An 18653-nucleotide genomic window follows, 5' to 3' on the forward strand; every position below is an offset into this window, starting at 1 on the left:
GAATACACCAAAGTTTGTTTATCCACTCTTCTTCCATTGATATGCACTTAGGTTGTCTCCATCTTTTTGCTATTGTAAATAGTGCTGCTATGAACATTGGTGCACATATATCTACTCTTGTTTCTTGTGGATAAATACCAAGTAGAGGGATTGCTGGATCATAAAGTATTTCTATACTCTTTTCCAGAGTGATTGCACCATTTTGCAATCCTGCCAGCAATGTAAGAGAGTTCCAGTCTCTCCACATCCTCACCAGCTTTATTGTCCTCTACTTTTTTGAACTTTGTTATTTTTACTGGTATGAGATGATATCTCCTTGTTGTTTTGATTTGCATCTCTCTAATGGCTAAAGGCACTTCACAACAATAGCAATGGCTAATGATCGTGATCATTTCTTCATGTTTGTTGGCTACCCAAATCCCTTCCTTGGTGAAGTGTCTGTTCATGTCTTGTTCCCATTTTTTAATTGGGTTATTTTGCCTTTATCTTGTAGAGGTGTTGTAGTATCCTATATATTTTAGAGATGAGTCCCTTGTCTGGTAAGTCATTGCAAAATATATTTTTTTTCACATTCTGTGGGCTCCCTTTTTACTCTTTTGGTGAAGTCTTTTGATGCACTTAAGTTTTTAACTTTTAGTAAGTCCCAGTCATCTACTTTGTCTTCTTTTGTTTGTGCAATTTTCACAATGTTTGATAGTCTGTGTGTGCCCTGTATTAGAGCCTTTAAATTTGCCCCTATTTTTTATTGATGGCCTTTATAATTCTAGATTCACATTTAGGTCTTTAATCCATGCTGAGTAGGTTTTGTATATGGCATGAGGTGAACGTCTTGTTTCAATCTTATGCATAATGCTTTCCATTTCTGCCAGTACCATCTGTTGAAGAGATTATCTTTTCCCAATGCAATATACTTAGGCCCTTTGTGGAAAATCATTTGGCTGTATGTGGCTGGGTTAATTTCTGGATTCTCGATTCTTGTCCATTGATCTATGTATCTTTCATTGTACCAGTACCAAGCTGATTTGACCACTGTGGCCATGTAGTAAATTTTGAAATCAGGGAGTGAGGGTCATCCAAGTTTATCTTCTTCTTAAGTAGTTCTTTGCTTCTCCTGGGTCTGTTTCCTTTCCATATAAAGTTTGTAATTGTTTTTTCCATTTCTTTGAAGAATGTCATTGTAATCTAGATTGGTATTGCATTATATGTGTAGATTGCTTTGGGCAGTATTGAAATTTTCACAATTTTAAATCTTCCTATCCAGGAGCATGGTGTATTTTTCCATTTTTGTAAGTCTCTTTTGGTTTCTTGTACTAGTGTTTTATAGTTTTATTTGTATAGATCCTTTGTTTATCTGGTTACATTTATTCATAGATATTTCCCCCTTTGGGTCCCTATTGTAAAAGGTATTGCTTTCCTAATTTCCTTTTCAGTACTGTCATTATTAGACTAGAGGAATCCAACTTATTTTTCTATGTTAATCTTGTACCCTGCCACTGTGCTGAATCTTCCAATGAGTTCTAGTATTGTTGTTTTATCTTAGTCTTTAGAGTTTTCTATGTATAAGATCATATCATCTGCAAATACAGAAAGTTTTACTACTTTGCCAATTTGGATGCCTTTAATGTGTCTATCTTGTCTTATAGCTCTGGCTAAGACTTCCAACACAATATTGAATAGGTGTGGTGACAAAGGGCATCCTTGTCTGGTTCCTGTTCACAAAAGGAAGGCACTTTCAGTTTCTCTCCAATGAGAGTAGTGTTGGTTGTTGGTTTTGTGTTGTTGTTGTTAAGTGTCATCAAGTTGGTTCCGACCCATCGCGACCCTGTACAGGGTTTCCGAGGGTGTAAATCTTTATGGGAGTAGAAAGCCTCATCTTTCTCCCGCGGAGCGGCTGGTATTTTCGAACCGCTGACCTTAAGGTTCGCAGCCCGATTCGTAACCATTACGCTACCAGAGTGCTCTTAATTATGTTGAGAAATTTCCCTTCAGTTCCTACTTGTTGAGTGTTTTTAATCAATTTTGTCAAGTGCCTTTTCTACATCAATCGATATGATCATGTGGTTCTTTTCCTTTTTCTTAGTTATATGGCGGATTACATTGATTGTTTTTCTAATGTTGAACCATCCTTGCACCCGTGATGTGATTCCCACTTTGCTGTGATGTATTATTTTTTTGGATGTGCTATTGGATTCTGTTGGCTAGGATTTTGTTGAGAATTTTTGCATCTATGTTCATGAAGGATATTGGTCTATAATTTCTTTCTCAGTGATGTCTTTCCCAGGTTTTGGTATGAGGGTTATGCTTACTTCTTAAAATATATTAAGAAGTGTTCCATCCTCTTCTATATTCTGGAATAATTTAAGTAGAATTGGTGACAGCTCTTCCCTGAATGTTTAGTAAGTCTCACCAGTGAAGCCATCTGGATCTGGACTTCTTTTCGTTGGGAGTTTTTTGATGACCTGATCAGTTCGTTGCTATGGTCCTCTTCAAGTTTTCTACTTCACTCTGTGTAAGTTTAGGTAGGCCATGTTTTTCAGTGAATGTATCCATCTCTTCTAACTTTTCAAATTTGTTGGAGTACAACTCTTCATCGTATTCTGTTATTATCCTTTTGATTTCTATTAGTTCCATTGTGACATCGCCCATGTGGTTTCTAATGTGTGTTATTTGTGTCTTCTCCCTCTTTTCTTTTGTTTGGTTTGCCAATGATCTGTCAATTTTATTAATCTTGTCAAAGAACCAGCTTCTTGTCCTGTTGATTCTTTCTATTGTTTTTCTGTTTTCTATCTCGTTTATTTCTGCTCTAATCTTTATTATTTCTTTTCTTTTGGTGATCTGTTTCTAATTGTTGGAGATGCTGTGTTAATGTGTTATTTTTGGGTCTTCTTTTTGCATGTGTTCACTTATTGCAATAAATTTTCCTCTCAGCACTGCTTTGTCCATATCCCAAAGTTTTGGTATGTTGTGTTTTCATTCTCATTTCTTTCTAGGAACTTTGTAAGTTTACGTTTTATTTCTTCTGCTGCCCCTTAGCTTTTTAGCAGGGTGTTGTTATTCAGTTTCCATGTATTTGACTTTATTTCCTTGGTCTTCCTATTGTTGATTTCTTGTATAGCATTGTGGTTGAGAAGATACTGTGTAGTATTTTGATATTTGTAAATATATGGAGTCTTGTTTTGTGGCCTAACACATGGTCAATTCTGGAGAATGTTCCATGTACACTGGAAAACAATGTGTATTGTGCTGTTGTTGGGTTGAATGCTCCGTACACATTTATGAGGTCAAGCTGGTTGATTGTGCTTTTCAGTTCCTCTGTGTCATTGTCTGTTTTCTTTCTGATTGTTCTATCCTTTTTCAAAAGTGGCATATTAAAATTTCCCACTATTGTATGTTTGTCTAGTTCTTTTTTCAATTCTAGTAGGGTTTGCTTTATGTTCCTTGAGACTCTTTCAGTGGAAGCGTAGATATTTATTATGGTTGTGTCATCTTGTTCAGTTGACCCATTAATCACGAGATAATGTCCTTCATTATCTTTTATGCTGATTTTTACGTTGAAGTTTATTTTTATTATAGGTCAGTATTGCCAGTCCTGCTCATTTTTTATTGCAATTAGCTTGGTATATTTTTTCCATCTGTTAACTTTTAGTCTGTTTTTATCTTTGTTTGTAAGGTATGTCTCTTGCAGCCAGCATATCGAAGTGTCTTGTTTTATTATCCATTCTGATACACTTTGTCTCTTCACTGGTGCTTTTAATCCATTGACATTCAGTGTAATTATTGACAGATATTAATTAATTGCTGTCATTATGTTAGTCTGTGTATGTGTGGTGCTGCTGGTTCCTTTGTTCTGCGTGCCTTCTTGTGGTTATTTCATGTTTTTGTGCTCTTTCTTGTCAGTTTCTACTTACTTTTAATGTTTCCATGTTTTTCTTGGATCTTCATTTTCATGGTGTGTTGTGAAAATTTAACTTTCTTTGGTGTTACCATATAATCTATTAAATTTTCCCTCCATTTATGACAGTCTGTTTTATCCTGCAATCTACCTCTTCTCCTCACCACCTGAAACTGTGTTTTTATATTTTTCCCTTTGTTGATATTGTTATTTTGATCTTTGGTTGACCTCCTAGGTCTTTTGTATTGGTTGTTGTAATTTTGTTCTGTTCTGGACTCTGCTATCTTTCAACTGAGTGCTGAGTGGTGTTGCCACGTCCGTCAATCTCTGGTTGTTGTCTGTTCTTGTTTGTTTTTAGTCCAAAGAATTCCCTTTAGGATGTTTTGAAGCCCTGGATCGGCCTTGACAATGTCTGTTAGCTTCTGTTTATTCTGGAATGTTTTGATTACACCATCATATTTGATTGACAGCTTTCCTGGGTAGACAGTTGTTGATTGGCAGTTTTTATTTTCAGAGTTTTATATATGTCTCCCCATTGCCTTCTTGCCTGCAGGGTTTCTGCTGAGAGATCAGAGCTTAATATGATTTGCTTGCCTTTGTAAGTAACACTTCTCTTTTCCTGGCTGCTTTTAGGATTCTTTTTGTGTCTTTGATTTTGGAGAGCTTGATTATGATATGTCTTGGGGTATAGCCTTCTGGGGGTTCGTTTAGCTTCTAAAATGCGTATTTCCTCATCCTTCAAGATGTTAGGGAAATTTTATTCCTGAAGTTCCTCAAGTATCTCCTCTGTTTACTTCTGTGATTCTTACTGTTCCAGGATGCCATTAATTCTTAAGTTATTCCTCTTCATGTTATACAACATGAATCTTAGACTCTCTCCAGAGTTTTTTAGTCCTTTTTTTCTGCTTGCTCTTCTTTCTTAGCAGTATTATAAGATTTGTTTTCCAGCTCTCTTGTTCTGGCTTCCATATCTTCAATTCTACTCCTTTGCCATTTCAGTGTATTGTCCATTTCTGATACTTTATTATTAATCATTTGGACCTCTTTTTCCAGGTTTTGAATTTTTTCCAAATCTATATCTATCTTGTTTGATTGCTCCTGTAGCACTTTCATGACTTCTTCCTTATTTTCTTCCATTTTTCTGTGAAGCCTTTGAATGTGTATGAATATCATTCTTCTGAATTCCTATTCGGGCAGATCCAAAGCCTGCTCTCATTCTAATGGGAAGACTATGCCTACCTCCAGGTAATGTTTCTTAGTTATGCTTTTCTGTTTGTAGATGTGTGCCAAGATATTTTGCTGTTTCTTCAACATTTTCAATAGTTAGATGTGTTTTCAATGATTAAATGAATGTCTGTTGCTGTATTGTTAAGCTAACCGAGTGTCTCATGGTGGATGTGATCTGGAGATAAGTTTCCCTTTTCAGTTCTCGTATTACTCAACTGTGAGCAATCTTACCAAGTGTTGGTTATCTACATAATGCGTAGCAGCTGGTATCGGCTCCTGTCTGGATGGTGGGATATTGTAGGCTATGATTGTAGCTTGGCTATATGGCCATGCTTGCTGTCTCTTCTTGGATAATGTAGTGAGAAAAAGCTCCCATTCACAGGAAAAATTAAGACCAAAAAGACAAAAAACCAGAAACAAATATAAAAGCAAAACCAAAAACAAGCACACAAATACAAAACCATAGCAGACTGTCCAGTAGTCTTTGCTGTGCAAGTCAGTGTGCGTGCACAGTAGAAGCCTTCAATGGTTGGTGGGGGTGTCAACTCAATCAGGCCTCCTCCCTCTAGTTACTACCATGAAGGATGCACTGACAGAGATTGAGAAATGAATGGAAGAAATCCACGATTTTGTCTCTGAAGATCAGTTAGGTATCTGCTTATGCCCAGTGTAATTCTCAAAATAAACTGTTTCCTTGTATATAGTAGTTGGTGTTGGCCCTTGCCTTCTATTATTGGAGAGTTACAAGGTGCAAATACAGTCTGGATGTATCTCCAGACTTGCTGTCTCTTTTTAGATAAGGCAGGAGTAACAGCTGCCGCCTACATTGGAGAGTCAACTTTAGAGCTAAATCCCAGAGTCAGACATAATAAGAAGGTACCAGAGCATTAGCTTCTGGAACCACTAGGGCTTTTAGCAACTTCCCCTCCACACCATGAAAAAATTGTGCGCTGTGGGTGCAAAGATGGACCATTTTGGGGGTGCACTCCCACTCGCCTGCAGATGCCCAGGAATTGCTGAGTCCCAGGTCCCCAGTGGAAGACTTGGCTTCTTTTTTTCCCCATACTCAAAGAAAATTTTGAAGGGATTCACAATTCTTATCCCTTGAGTATGCCCAAACTGCCATTTTGACATGGTGTAAATCAAAGAGTGTAGAATCATTCAAGGAAATGTTGTTGTTAAGTGTCGTTGAGTCGGTTCTGACACATAGCGACCCTCTAGAGGGTTTCCAAGGAGCGACTGGTGAGCTTAAACCACCAACCTTGTAGTTCAAACTGACTTTGCAGTCTAGCGCATTAACCCACAGCACCACAATCAATTCGGACTCATAATAATCCTGCATAGTGTTTCTGAGAAGCAGTTGATGGGCTTGAACTACCGACCTTGTGGTTTGCAGTCCAGTCCTTTTCCTAGAGCACCACAGCAAGAGCCCAAGGAAATACTTGAAAGATGGAAGTACTGCTGTCCGAAATGTAGACTCCTAGATAGAGGATATTTTGAGAAACAGTAGCTTCTCAATTTTATATCTTTGTTTTATAAAGGCTTATATAATTTTGTAATGGCTTTTGATTTAATCTCATGCAATGTCTTGTAATAATAAACTGGTGCTGATTTGTGATGCACATTGAAATGTTATTACTATATTATTAGAGATGGTTTGTTGTGTTTGAAATACCTCTTAAATTTTTCTTTATGCATAGAAACATACATTAAATATTATATACTAAGACAAACATTTGACTGACTTTAAATACAAACCATACCAAACTGTCCTAACTTACTAAAAGACAGATTTAGAAATTGAAGTAGTTCATAATCTGGGGACTGATTGTAATAGATTCTTCTGATAAAAATTGTATTTGGAAGAGCTGTAAAATTTATGTTTTTCATACCAGAGGTAAGTGAAGCTTTTATTTTGCAGTAGCTTATTTTTCCTCACAGTTTGTTCATTCTTGCTTTCACAGTCAGATACAATACTTTTTTTCATTCATTTTACAGTCTATATCAGCATTCTAAATGAAAAGGAATCATTTTGTATTCCAGAATTATAAATTAAAAGCAAACATTTTAGCCTATCTTCTTTGAAATGTATAACATTTAAGCAGAATTTTTGGTAAAAATTTTGCCTGTCCTACCTATTATACCTTTGAACTGACTTATTAAATATTTATAGAGAGGTAAAATCAGGTATTTATTAATTTATTGTATTTAAGGAATTTTCATCTTTTAAAGTTTGCATAAGTTATTCCATTTTTGCTGAAGCTTTTCCCTTATGTTGTAAATTTGGCACAGAGAAAATTCTTGACAGTTACCTTTATGAAAATAATCCAGAAATATTACAAAAGTCTAATTTTAATTCTGCTTCCTCCTGTAGTATGGGGTCCTATAGTATTTTACGTTTATATTCTTACTCAACTTTTGGTCAGAGTAACTGAAGATTATAAAAAATGTTGCTTTTTGTGATAAGAATAAGTGGTAAGAAAACGGCCTGACCGGTATTCTTTACTATTAATTTTATTGCCTTTTTTATTTTTGGTCATTTTTAAAGATAGTTTTTGAAAATCAGACTCAGTTTTATGAATGTAAAATTTTATTTTTTTACTGTCTAATGCCATCCAAACGTCCATAATGCATATTTATGGGAAGAGAGCAAGAGGGAATACATCTATTTTTACATTTTTAAATGCTTAACGTAGTCTTAACCAAGTAATAAGACAAACATTTTCCTTAGGTTCAGAGATAATTTGTGAAAAACTGCCCATAAACTGTTTAAGCATATACCCTTGTTTTAGGTGGCCCCTGAAGAATTTAAGACCAGCATTGGCCGTGTGAATGCATGTTTGAAAAAGGCTCTTCCAATCAATGTAAAATGGCTGCTGTGTGGTTGTCTCTGTTGCTGTTGCACACTGGGTTGCAGCATGTGGCCTGTTATTTGTCTCAACAAAAGAGTAAGTAAACATTTTGTTATTTAATAATAATAATAAAAGTTAACATTCACTGAGCATTTAGTATGTGCCAAGAACTGCTTCTAAGTACTTAGCATGATTTATTTAATTTTCACAACAAAACTATCCTCATTTTAGGAACAAAGAGATTAAAGTCATTTGTCCAGATTTCATGAACACTTTATCACAATATGGATTTCCATCATTTTACATGAATACAGTGTAAATTAAGTACTTCGATGTTGTTAGGTGCTATCAAGTAATTTTCAACTCATAGCTAATCCATGTATAACATCTCAAGATGTTGCCTAGACTTTCACAGTCCTCACAGTTGTTATGTTTGAGCAATTTGTTGCAGGCACTGTTGTCAGTCCATGTCATTGACAGATTTTCTCTTTCTCACTGGCACTCTAATTACCAAACATGATGTCCTTTCTTTGGGATTAGGTTCCTTTGACAGTCAATGCAACTTTGAATATTCTTCACCTACACCACATTTCAATTGCATCAATTCTTCTTCCATATTCCTTATTCACTGTCCAGCTTTTGCATGCGTCTAGGGAATCCTGGTCTGGTGCTGTGGGTTAATGTGCCAGACTGCAAAGCCATTTGAACTGCAAGGTCGGCCATTCAAGCTCACCAGCTGCTTCTTGGAAACACTATACTGGGTCTCTATGGGTCGGAATCGATTCAACGACACTTACCAACAACAAGATGACTGAACATAATCATGATTTAGGTCAACCAGCCTTAGTCTTTAAAGTGACATCTTTGCTCTTTAACACTGTTAAAAGGTTTTTTACAGTAAAAATCTTTTTCCAGTGTAATACATCATTTGATTTTTTTTAACTGCTGCTTCCATGAGTGATGATTGTGGATCCAAGTAAAGTGAAATCTTTGACAACTTCAACTTTCCTCTTTTTATCATAATGCTATTTGTTGGTCCAGTTGTGATGTGGTTCATTTTATTTACATTGAGATATAATCCATACTGAAGACTGTAAGACTTTTATGTTAATGAGTAACTGTTTCAAATCCTCTTCCCTTTCAGCAGGAAAGATTTTGTCATCTGCATATCACAGTATATTAACGAGTTTTCCTCCAATGCTGGTGCCACAGTCTTCTTTATATAGTCCAGTTTCTCAGATTATTTGCTCAGCACACAGATTGAATGTTGTTGTTGGTTGGTACTGTCAATTCAGTTCCAACTCATAGCAGCCCTGTGCACAACAGAATGAAACACTGCCCAATCCAACGCCATCTTCACAATTGTTGTTATATTGTTTCTGCCACTGTGTCAGTACTTCTCATTGGGAGTCTTCATATTTTTTGTTGACCGTCCACTTTTGCAAGCATGATGTCCTTCTCCAAGGAATGATCTCTCCTTACAATATGTCTAAAGTACAGGAGATGAAGTCTTGTCATCCTTGCTTCTAAGGAGCATTCTGGCTCTACTTCCAAGACATATTTGTTTGTTCTTCTAGCAGTCCACAGTATTTTTAGTATTCTTCTCCAACACCATAACTCAAATGCATCAATTCTTCTCTGGTCTTCCTTATTCATTGTCCAGTTTTCACATGCATATGAAGTGATTGGAAATACCTGATAGGTCAGGCACACCTTCATCCTCAAACTGACATCTCCACTGTTTAACAATTAAGGAGTCTTTTGCAGCAGTTTACTTGTCTGCTACTTCCATGAGAATTGATTGTGGATCCTAGCAAGTCTTTGACTTCAATCTTTTCTCCAAATATCATGATGTTATTTATAGGTCCAGTTGTGAGGGTATTCATTTTCTTTACATTGAGGTACAATCCATACAATCCATACTGAAGGTTATAGCCTTTTTTTTTTTGCAGCTTCATGGTTGGTTTTGGCCAAACTTTTTGTTCAGTATTCTGTAGTTGTTTAACACATACTTAAATGGTCTTAATGGGGGGTGGGGGGAAGGCTCTTGTAGAATCCCAAGGAAATGTCAGAAAGGCAATATATGGCCAGCATTATCCTTTTATTTTGGCTTTACTGGGTGAACAGCACTTTCCTTACTTAAGCATCTATCTCAGGCTTTGCACACTGAGAACACTGAGATTTCAGTTTGAAGATACCCTGAAATCTTTGAGTAGCAGACCCAATACCACCGTTCTAATATCTAGCTTGTTTATATAGGCAGAATGATTCATCTCTCCATTTTAGATGGCTAGATGTTTGTGGAAGATCTTAGTATTGCTTGCCTCATTTACTGGGAAAAATCAAATAGGAAGTGGCCTTCAGGGACACTTAAGAGAATTACAACACTAGGACACAAGTCAAGTCTTACACATTTAACAGGTTCTACTTTACTTTTTCCTCACAAGAAACATAAAAATTATGGAGGAGTACTTAACAGGATTTTTTTTTTTTAAGTGACACAATTTTTCCTTTTAAGAGTCCTTGGGTAGTTATGACAGAATAGGTTCCACTTTTTGTTTGTTTCTTTGAACAGGGATTTTGGTCCAAAGTTTTGTTTGTTTTTAGTATCTGCTTCTGCCTCCCCTTCTATCAGATAGGCTTCCTCCACGACCACCACCTCTTGGTGCTCCGTGGCTTGAACTGCTGTAGGAATCACATGGAGGAGAGTACCCCCTTTTTATAGAAGGGGGAAGCCTTCTTTCTTATCTGCCAACCTGATCACAACGCTAGAGTAGAGATCACTTCGACTGCTTGAGTAACTGTCACGACTTCCATCATATCCATCTCGTGAGCTGCTGAAATCATCATAGCGACTGCTTCCACCATAAGATGGTGGGGGCCCTCGTGTAGGTAGAGCACTACATGAGTTACCATAGCTCTCATAAGAATCTCTGTAGGAGCCTCCACTTGGATGGTCTGAATAGTCACTATCACGACCATAGCCGTCTCTATCACTATAGCCTCTGGATGGATAGTCATCACGTGAATTAGAATGACCATAATCACGATATGTATAATCTCTCGGTGGTGGTGCATAATCTTTTGTATCATGAGAACTTGGGTAATCACTGCTTGAATAGCTGTCTTTAGTGGAATAGCCATCATCTCTTAATGACAGATACACATCTCTACAAGAGGGCAGGGGTTCCCTTCTTGGTGGTCCTCCATAACTATCTCTTCCATGTGGTACAGGGACTCTACTTCCCATTCCACTGCTACTGTGAACTGGTCCTGAAGGAGCTGATCTTTTAGGAGGAGGTCCACCACTTTGTGGTTGTGGTCCTCTCTTTACTGTAAGTGGTCCCCTGGAAGAACTCATGTTAAAATTGATGGAATAGCCACCATCATCCATGTGTCCCCCATGTGAAGGGAGTTCCCTGGTTCCTCTACTGCCTCCTCTTCCACCTCTAAGGCCTCTTGGTGGGCCTCTGCTTCGTGGAGGTGGTGGGGGTCCAAACCTGCCACTTTCAAATGTTGGTTTAGTGGCTTGTTCCACCTTGATAGCTTTCCCATCCAAAGACTTTTCATTCATATCTCTGGCTGCATCTTTGGCATCTGCTGGGCTTTCAAAGATGACAAGCAAATCCTCTTGATTTCTTGGTTTTTCATCAAGAGTACTTCGACAATCTGTCCATATTTGCCATATACTGCTTCCAGGGTTTTCTCATTAGTTTTTGTATTGAGCCCTCCAATGTTGCTTTTCAGGGTGGTCGGCTTCAACCATTTTTCCCTAGCAATCCAGATGCTAGTTGGCTCACCAGGAGGCGATTCGTTGAGGCTCAGCACGAGGACTGACTGCTGAGTCAGAGAAAGCAAGAAGAAACCCGCTAGCACTACTGCTCACCTGAAGGTTATAGTCTTTGTTTCAAGTCTTCTTTGCTTCCAACAAGCAAGGTTATGTCATTTGCATATCACAAGTTGTGAATGAGTCTTCCTCCAATCCTGATGCCACATTCTTCATATAATACAGTTTCTTGGATTATTCGCTCATCATACAGATTGAATAAGTTTAGTGAAAGGATACAACCCTGGCGTACACCTTTCCTGATTTTAAGCCATTCGGTATCCCCCTGTTCTAACGACTGCCTCATGGTCTATATACAGGTTCTGCATAAGCAAATTAAAGTTCTGGAATACCCATTCTTCACAAGGTACAGATTGATTAAGTATGGTGAAAGATACCACCATGACACACACCTATCCTGATTTTAAATCAAACAGTATCCCCTTGTTCTGTGTGAACAACTGCCTTTTAGTCTATATACTGGTTCCACATGAGCACAATTAAGTGGTCTGGAATTCCCATTCTTTACAATATTATGCATAGTTTGTTATGATCCACATAGTTGAATGTCTTTGTATAGTCAATAAAGCACAAGTAAACATCTTTCTAATATTCTCCACTTTCATATTTCCCAAGTTCTCGTGATACAAGAGATTATGTACCACCACCAAGAGATTATACATATCGTGATTATGGTCATTCCAATTCACGTGATGACTGTCCATCCAGAGGCTATAGTGATAGAGACAGCTATGGTCATGATAGTGGCTATTCAGACCATCCAAGTGGAGGCTCCTACAGAGATTCCTGATGCCTACCTGACATCAGCAATTAAATCCTTTGTTCTACTTCCTCTTCTGAATCTGGCTTGAATTTCTTGCAGCTCTTTGTCAGTATGCTGCTGCAACATTAAAAAATTATGTTTAGCAGGATTTTGCTTGCATGTGATATTGATGATGTTATACCATCCTGTTGGGTTACCTTTCTTTGGAATGGGCACAAAATATGGATCTTTTCCACTTGGTAGGCCAGATAGCAGTCTGCCATATTTCTTGGTTTAGACAAGTTAGTACCTCTAGCTCTGCATTAGTATGTTGAAACATTTCAATTTGTATTCATTCCATTAGTTTGTGGAATCTTGTTTTTTATCAATGCTGTCTATCCATCTTGTACTTCTTCCTTCATTTGCCATTGGTTCTTGATCATTTTGGTAACTCTTGAAATAGTTGAACATCTATCAGTTCATTCTGGTACAGTGACTCTGTATATTCCTTTTATCTTCTTTTGATACTTCCTGAATCGCTTAATAGTTTGCCCATGTTGTTGTTGTTGTTAGGTGCCATCGAGTCAGTACGACTCATAGCAACCCTATACACAGCAGAACGAAACACTGCCTGATTCTGGGCCAACCTCACTATTGTTGCCACATTTGAGTCCATCGATGCTGCCACCTGGCCAATCCATCTTGTTGGGGTCTTCCTCTTTTTCTCTGACCCTCTACCCTACCAAACATGATATCCTTCTCCAGCAACTGGTCCCTCCTGACAATATGTCCAAACTATGAGAGACTAAATTTGGCTATCCTGGCCTCCAAGGAACACTCTGGCTGCACTTCTTCTAACATGGATCTGTTTGTTCTTTAGGCAGTCCATGGCACTTTAAATATTCTCCAACACCATAGCTCAAATGCTTCCTCTGTGTTTCCAACTTTCACATTCCAATCACCTGTAATTATCAGTGCATCTTGATCACGTTTGAACTATTTCAGACTGAAGAAGTTGGTAGAAATCTTCAGTTTTTTCTTCATTGACTTTAATGGTTGATGTGTAAATTTTAATAATAGTTATATTAACTGGTCTTCCAGCTGTTATCTTCCAGATGTTATCTTACACTGACAAGTACAGGTGTTTCTTCAGATCTAAAGAAATGTAGAAGTGATAGTAACCAACAAAGTTAAGCAGGAAATCCTGATTCATTTTGAACATGTAATAGCATGCTGTCATAAATTACTAATTATATCATACATTTAAGATTACTATTTTAGTCTCTTTAAAATTTCAACTTTGTTTTTTATTTTTTTTACCATTAAAATTTTTAGTGGAAGCCAAATGAGGAAACTCAATTTGCTTTGCCTAAAGTTCTTTTCTCTGTGCCACATTGTTTTTGTTGTTAAATGCCATCGAGTCAGTCCCGACTCATAGTGACCCTGTATAGGGTTTCCAAGACTATAAATCTTTGTGGGAGCAAAAGACTTCATCTTTCTCCCAAAGACCAGCTTGTTGTTGCTGTTAAATGCCATTGAGTCGATTCCAACCCATAGCGACCCTGTATAGGATTTCCAAGGAGCAGCTGGTGAGCGTGAACTACTGACCTTGCAGTTCAAACAACTTTGCAGTATGACGCAGTAGCCCACAGTGCCACATCAGAACTCCAGTTGGTGGGCTCAAATCACTGACCTTGTGGTTCATCATCCAGTGCTTATCCTACAGAGCCACCATGTTCCTTCTGTATCACATAGATGATATAATTTAAACTTTTATATGATAAGTAGCCCACCAATCCCCTAAAAAATGGAAGAACTTGATGGAGGAATAATTTGTGTAAAATTGTTTCATAATAGATAAAAATATTCCCAATAATATTTTCATTTTTTTCTTCTGCATCCTTCTCCTTACTATCTTAATGTCTATCTCAAAAAAATTAAACAAAATGCTCCCAACCTTATAACTTTTTGAATGGGAAAAACTAAACATTTTATTGATTCCTTTGGGAGCTTCATTTATTGTTTGCCAAAACATGAGTTTCTATAAATGTTTTAAAACTAAGTTTAAGTCTCCATTAGCAATTGTCATAAAACTATTAAAAGTAACAATTACTACTACCTGCTACTATTACATTTAAAGCTTTAATTTTTATTATTTATAATTAGATTATGTAATATGCAGTTGCAGCTAATTTCAGAATTTTGTTTGTAATATTATATCTTTCTTTGTGATAAGTTGTTTAAACTCTGGCTGTTTGTTAATGCCTTTAGCATACAGTATGAAATAGAAGCAATTTTTACAATTATTTGATATCATTATTAGCATTCAGGATAAAATATTCCATTGAATTTATGATAAATACTGATGCTGTGAAGTCTTCTTATCCTGCATTATTTTAGTTAATCAAGAGTTTCAACTGAAATTGAGGTACTAGTTTATTTTTGGATCACTAATCTGTCAAGTAATAAGAAAAATATACAAGAGCAGAAGTCAAAAAGTATTGCAACTAGAGTTCCAGTTCAAACATGCACTTATTTATCCCAAACAAAACGTGTTACATGTCTCTGACATCAGCAGATGACTGCAGATAAGTTTACCCAGTCATACACTTGTCACTGTAGTATAAGCACTGTACTGCTAACCACAACATCAGCAGTTCAAGTCCACCAACTTCTTTGTGGAAGAAACATAAAACTTTCTGTTCCCATAAAGATTTACAGGCTTAGATACCCTATACACCATGACTAAGAGTCAGAATGTACTCTATGGCCGTTGGTTTGGTTTGGGGTTTTGGTAGTCTCATGACGGTATCTTCAAAAATAAAAAGGTCATGTCAAAACAGTGGCTTCTCAGGGGATCTGCTGGGCCACTTAAGTTTAAGGCAGAAGTCAGTTCAGAAATTTAAGACGACTGGTTTTTGGGATTCCAAAGGGGTAATCTTGATAGATTTTCTTAGAGGACACAATGATCACAAGGACTTATTAGGAAGAAGTTTTAAGAAAGTTGAAAATTGCATTGGTGAAAAAAAGGCCAGGAAAAATTGTGCTGAAGAATCGTTTTCATCACAACAATGCACCTGCTCATTTTTCAAGGGTTGCAAGGGCTGTCTTATGAGAATTTCATTTGGAAACCTTACCCTATGTGTCTTATAGCCCTTATTTTGCCCCTTCAGACTTCTTTTTGCTCCTCAAATTCAAGGAATATTGAAAGGAACATGATTTGAGTCCTTAAAGGGTGCCAAACCTACCAGTTTGATGTGCAAATCAAGGAGTGCAGAATTCTTTGGTGAAGGGTTAGACAGATGGAAAGTGCATCTTCAGAAGTATATAGACATAGTTGGAGAGTAGATTCACATTTTGATATTTTTTTTAATAAAGGCTTTTATGATTTTCTAGTAATACTTTTTAAATTACCCTAGTCTTTTGTCAACACTCAACAACAGAATACACACTCTGCTCAAGTGTACATGGACTGTTCTCCTGTATAAACCATATATTAGGCCACGAAACAAATCTCCATGAATGTTAAAGATTGTTGGGCTCTTTGCAAGCAGTGGAATGAAACTAGAAATCAGTAACAAAAGGAGAATTAGAAAACTCACAGATATATGACATCGTAATTTAAGGAACCAGAAAAAAACACTAAGTACACTCAGACCTAGTTAGAGGAAGGAAACAATGAAGACAGGAGTAAAAATGAATAAATGACACAGAATAAAGAAAAATAAAATTGAAAGTCAACCAAACCAAAAGTTGGTACTTCGAACATATCAACAAAATTGGCAAACTCTTAGCTAGATTAACTAAAAATAAGAAAATTCAGATAACTAAATTTTGAAATGAAACTGGGGACATTGCTATCTACTTTACAGAAATAAAGTTGATCATAAGAGATTTCTATGAGCAATTGTATCCAAAAAAGTTATAACCTAGATGAAACAGACAAACTCTTAGAAAGATGCAAACTACCAAGTAGAAATATAAAACTTGAATACACCTATAAGAAATGATTGAGTAAATAATCTAAATCCTCCCAACAAGAAATGCACGTGATCAGACTGCATCATTGTTGAAGTGTACCAAATGATTAAACAAGAATTTACTTCATTCTTTAAACTCTTTAAAAAATAGAAAAAAGGGGAGCACTTCTTAACTCGTTCTGTGAAGGACATCCCACACAAAAAATAAAATGCAGATCAATATGCCTTATTGAAAAATCTTCAACACATTGAAAAATCTTAGCACACTGAATCAAGATCTTACACAATATTAAATATTAAAAAGATCTTACACAATGACCAAATGGGGTTTATCTCAGGAATGCCAGGTTGGCTCAAAATATAAAAATCAAACAGTGTCATAAACTGCATTAGTAGAATGAAGGTAAACGATGATCATCTCCTTTGATATAGAAAAAAAATGGCTAAATCCAATACCCTTTTGTTATAAAATACATTTAACTAACAAAGACTACGAGGAAACTTCCTTAGCCTGATAAAAGGCATTTATGAAAATTGACAAATAACATCTAATCAGTGGTGAAAACTGAATACTTTCCCCTAAGATCAGAAACAAGATAAATATGTTCACTTTTGCCACCTCTGTTCAACACTGTTGTTGTTGTTAAGTACCATCGAGTCGGTTCCAACCCGTAGCAACCCTGTACAGGATTTCCGAGGGTGTAAATCTTTACGGGAGTAGAAAGCCTCATCTTTGTCCGGCGGAGCGGCTGGTAGTTTCGAACCGCTGACCTTAAGGTTCGCAGTCCGATTCGTAACCACTATGCTACCAGAGCTCCTTGTTCAACATTAGTGGAGAAGAATATTAAAAATATCATAGATTGCCAGAAAAACAAATAAATCTGTGTTGGAAGAAGTACAACCAGAATGCTTCTTAGACACCAGGAATGCGAGACTTCGTCTCTCATACTTCAGGCATATTATCAGGAGGGACCAGTCCCTGGAAAAGGATATCATGCTTGGTAAAATGGAGGGTCAGTGAAAAAGAGGTAGACTCCTCCAACAAGATGCATTGGCACAGTGTTGGCAACAGTGGGCTCAAGTGTAGCAACAATTTTGAGAATGGCACAGGACTGGGCAGTGTTTCATTCTGTTGTGCATATGGTCGCTATGAGTCAGAACCAACTTGATCGCACCTAATAACAGCAGTCAACACTGGTGTGGTGCTGTAGGGTATTCAAATCCACCAGCTGTTCCATGAAAACGCTATATAGGGTAACTATGAATAGGAACTGACTTGAAGGCACTTAACAATAACACTTAACACTGGAAGTTTAGCCAGGCCAATAGGTAGATTAAATAAATAAAAGGTACCCAGATTGGAAAGGAAAAGGGCAGACGACCTGATTTTTTTTGTTTTTAAGTTTTTATTGTGAATTTGTGTTAGTTTACATGGGAAAACATCATTTTTACACACATTGTTTCATTGCAATGATTACAATCCCTTCTGTGCATCATCATCATTCAGCAGATGACCTTGTCTTATATGTAGGAAATTCTTTAAAAATAAAAAAAATAAAATAAAAGCTATAAGTGCTAATAAGTGAATTCAGCAAATTTCCAGGCTATAACACTGAAAAAAAAAAAAAAATCAGTGCATTTTGACAAAGTAGCAATAAGTAATCCAAAAAGAAGAAAAAAGCCAGTTAAAAAAGAACAAAATACTTAGGAATGAATTTAACCAGAGTGGTACGAGATTTGTACACTGAAACCCACAAAGCATTGCTGAAAGAAATGAAAGAAAGCTTAAATAAATGGAAAGATGTTCTGTAACCATGGATTGTTGTTGTTGTTAAGTGCCATGGATCCGGTTCCGACTCATAGCGACCCTGCACAGGGTTTCTGAGGCTGTAAATCTTTACGGGAGCAGAATGCCTCATCTTTCTCCTGCGGAACAGCTGGTAGTTTTGAACTGCTGACCTTGCAGTTCACAGCCCAATTCGTAACCACTACGCTACCAGAGCAAAATATATAATGGAGTACTGGTGTGGTGCTATGGGTTAATGCACTGGACTGCAAAGTCAGTTTGAACTGCAAGGTTGCAGTTCAAGCTCATCAGTCTCTCCTCAGAAAC

General features: G+C 36.9%; 1 protein-coding gene and 1 pseudogene across 2 annotated transcripts in view; one reads left to right on the plus strand and one right to left on the minus strand.

Moving 5' to 3' along the window:
* The window catches only part of LOC102824170 (cysteine-rich hydrophobic domain 1 protein-like), a 199250-nt gene that overhangs the window by 69325 nt on the left and 111272 nt on the right, over positions 1-18653 (plus strand). For both annotated transcript variants that reach the window (XM_006873411.1, XM_006873412.1), the window contains one exon: positions 7912-8067. In XM_006873411.1, coding sequence (XP_006873473.1) covers positions 7912-8067 — 156 coding nt within the window. The remainder of the gene's footprint in view (positions 1-7911; positions 8068-18653) is intronic.
* On the minus strand, positions 10575-11737 carry LOC102823790 (annotated as a pseudogene).

This window comes from Chrysochloris asiatica, unplaced genomic scaffold, assembly GCF_000296735.1.
Source record: "Chrysochloris asiatica unplaced genomic scaffold, ChrAsi1.0 scaffold00239, whole genome shotgun sequence".
NCBI classification, from domain to species: Eukaryota; Metazoa; Chordata; class Mammalia; order Afrosoricida; family Chrysochloridae; genus Chrysochloris; species Chrysochloris asiatica.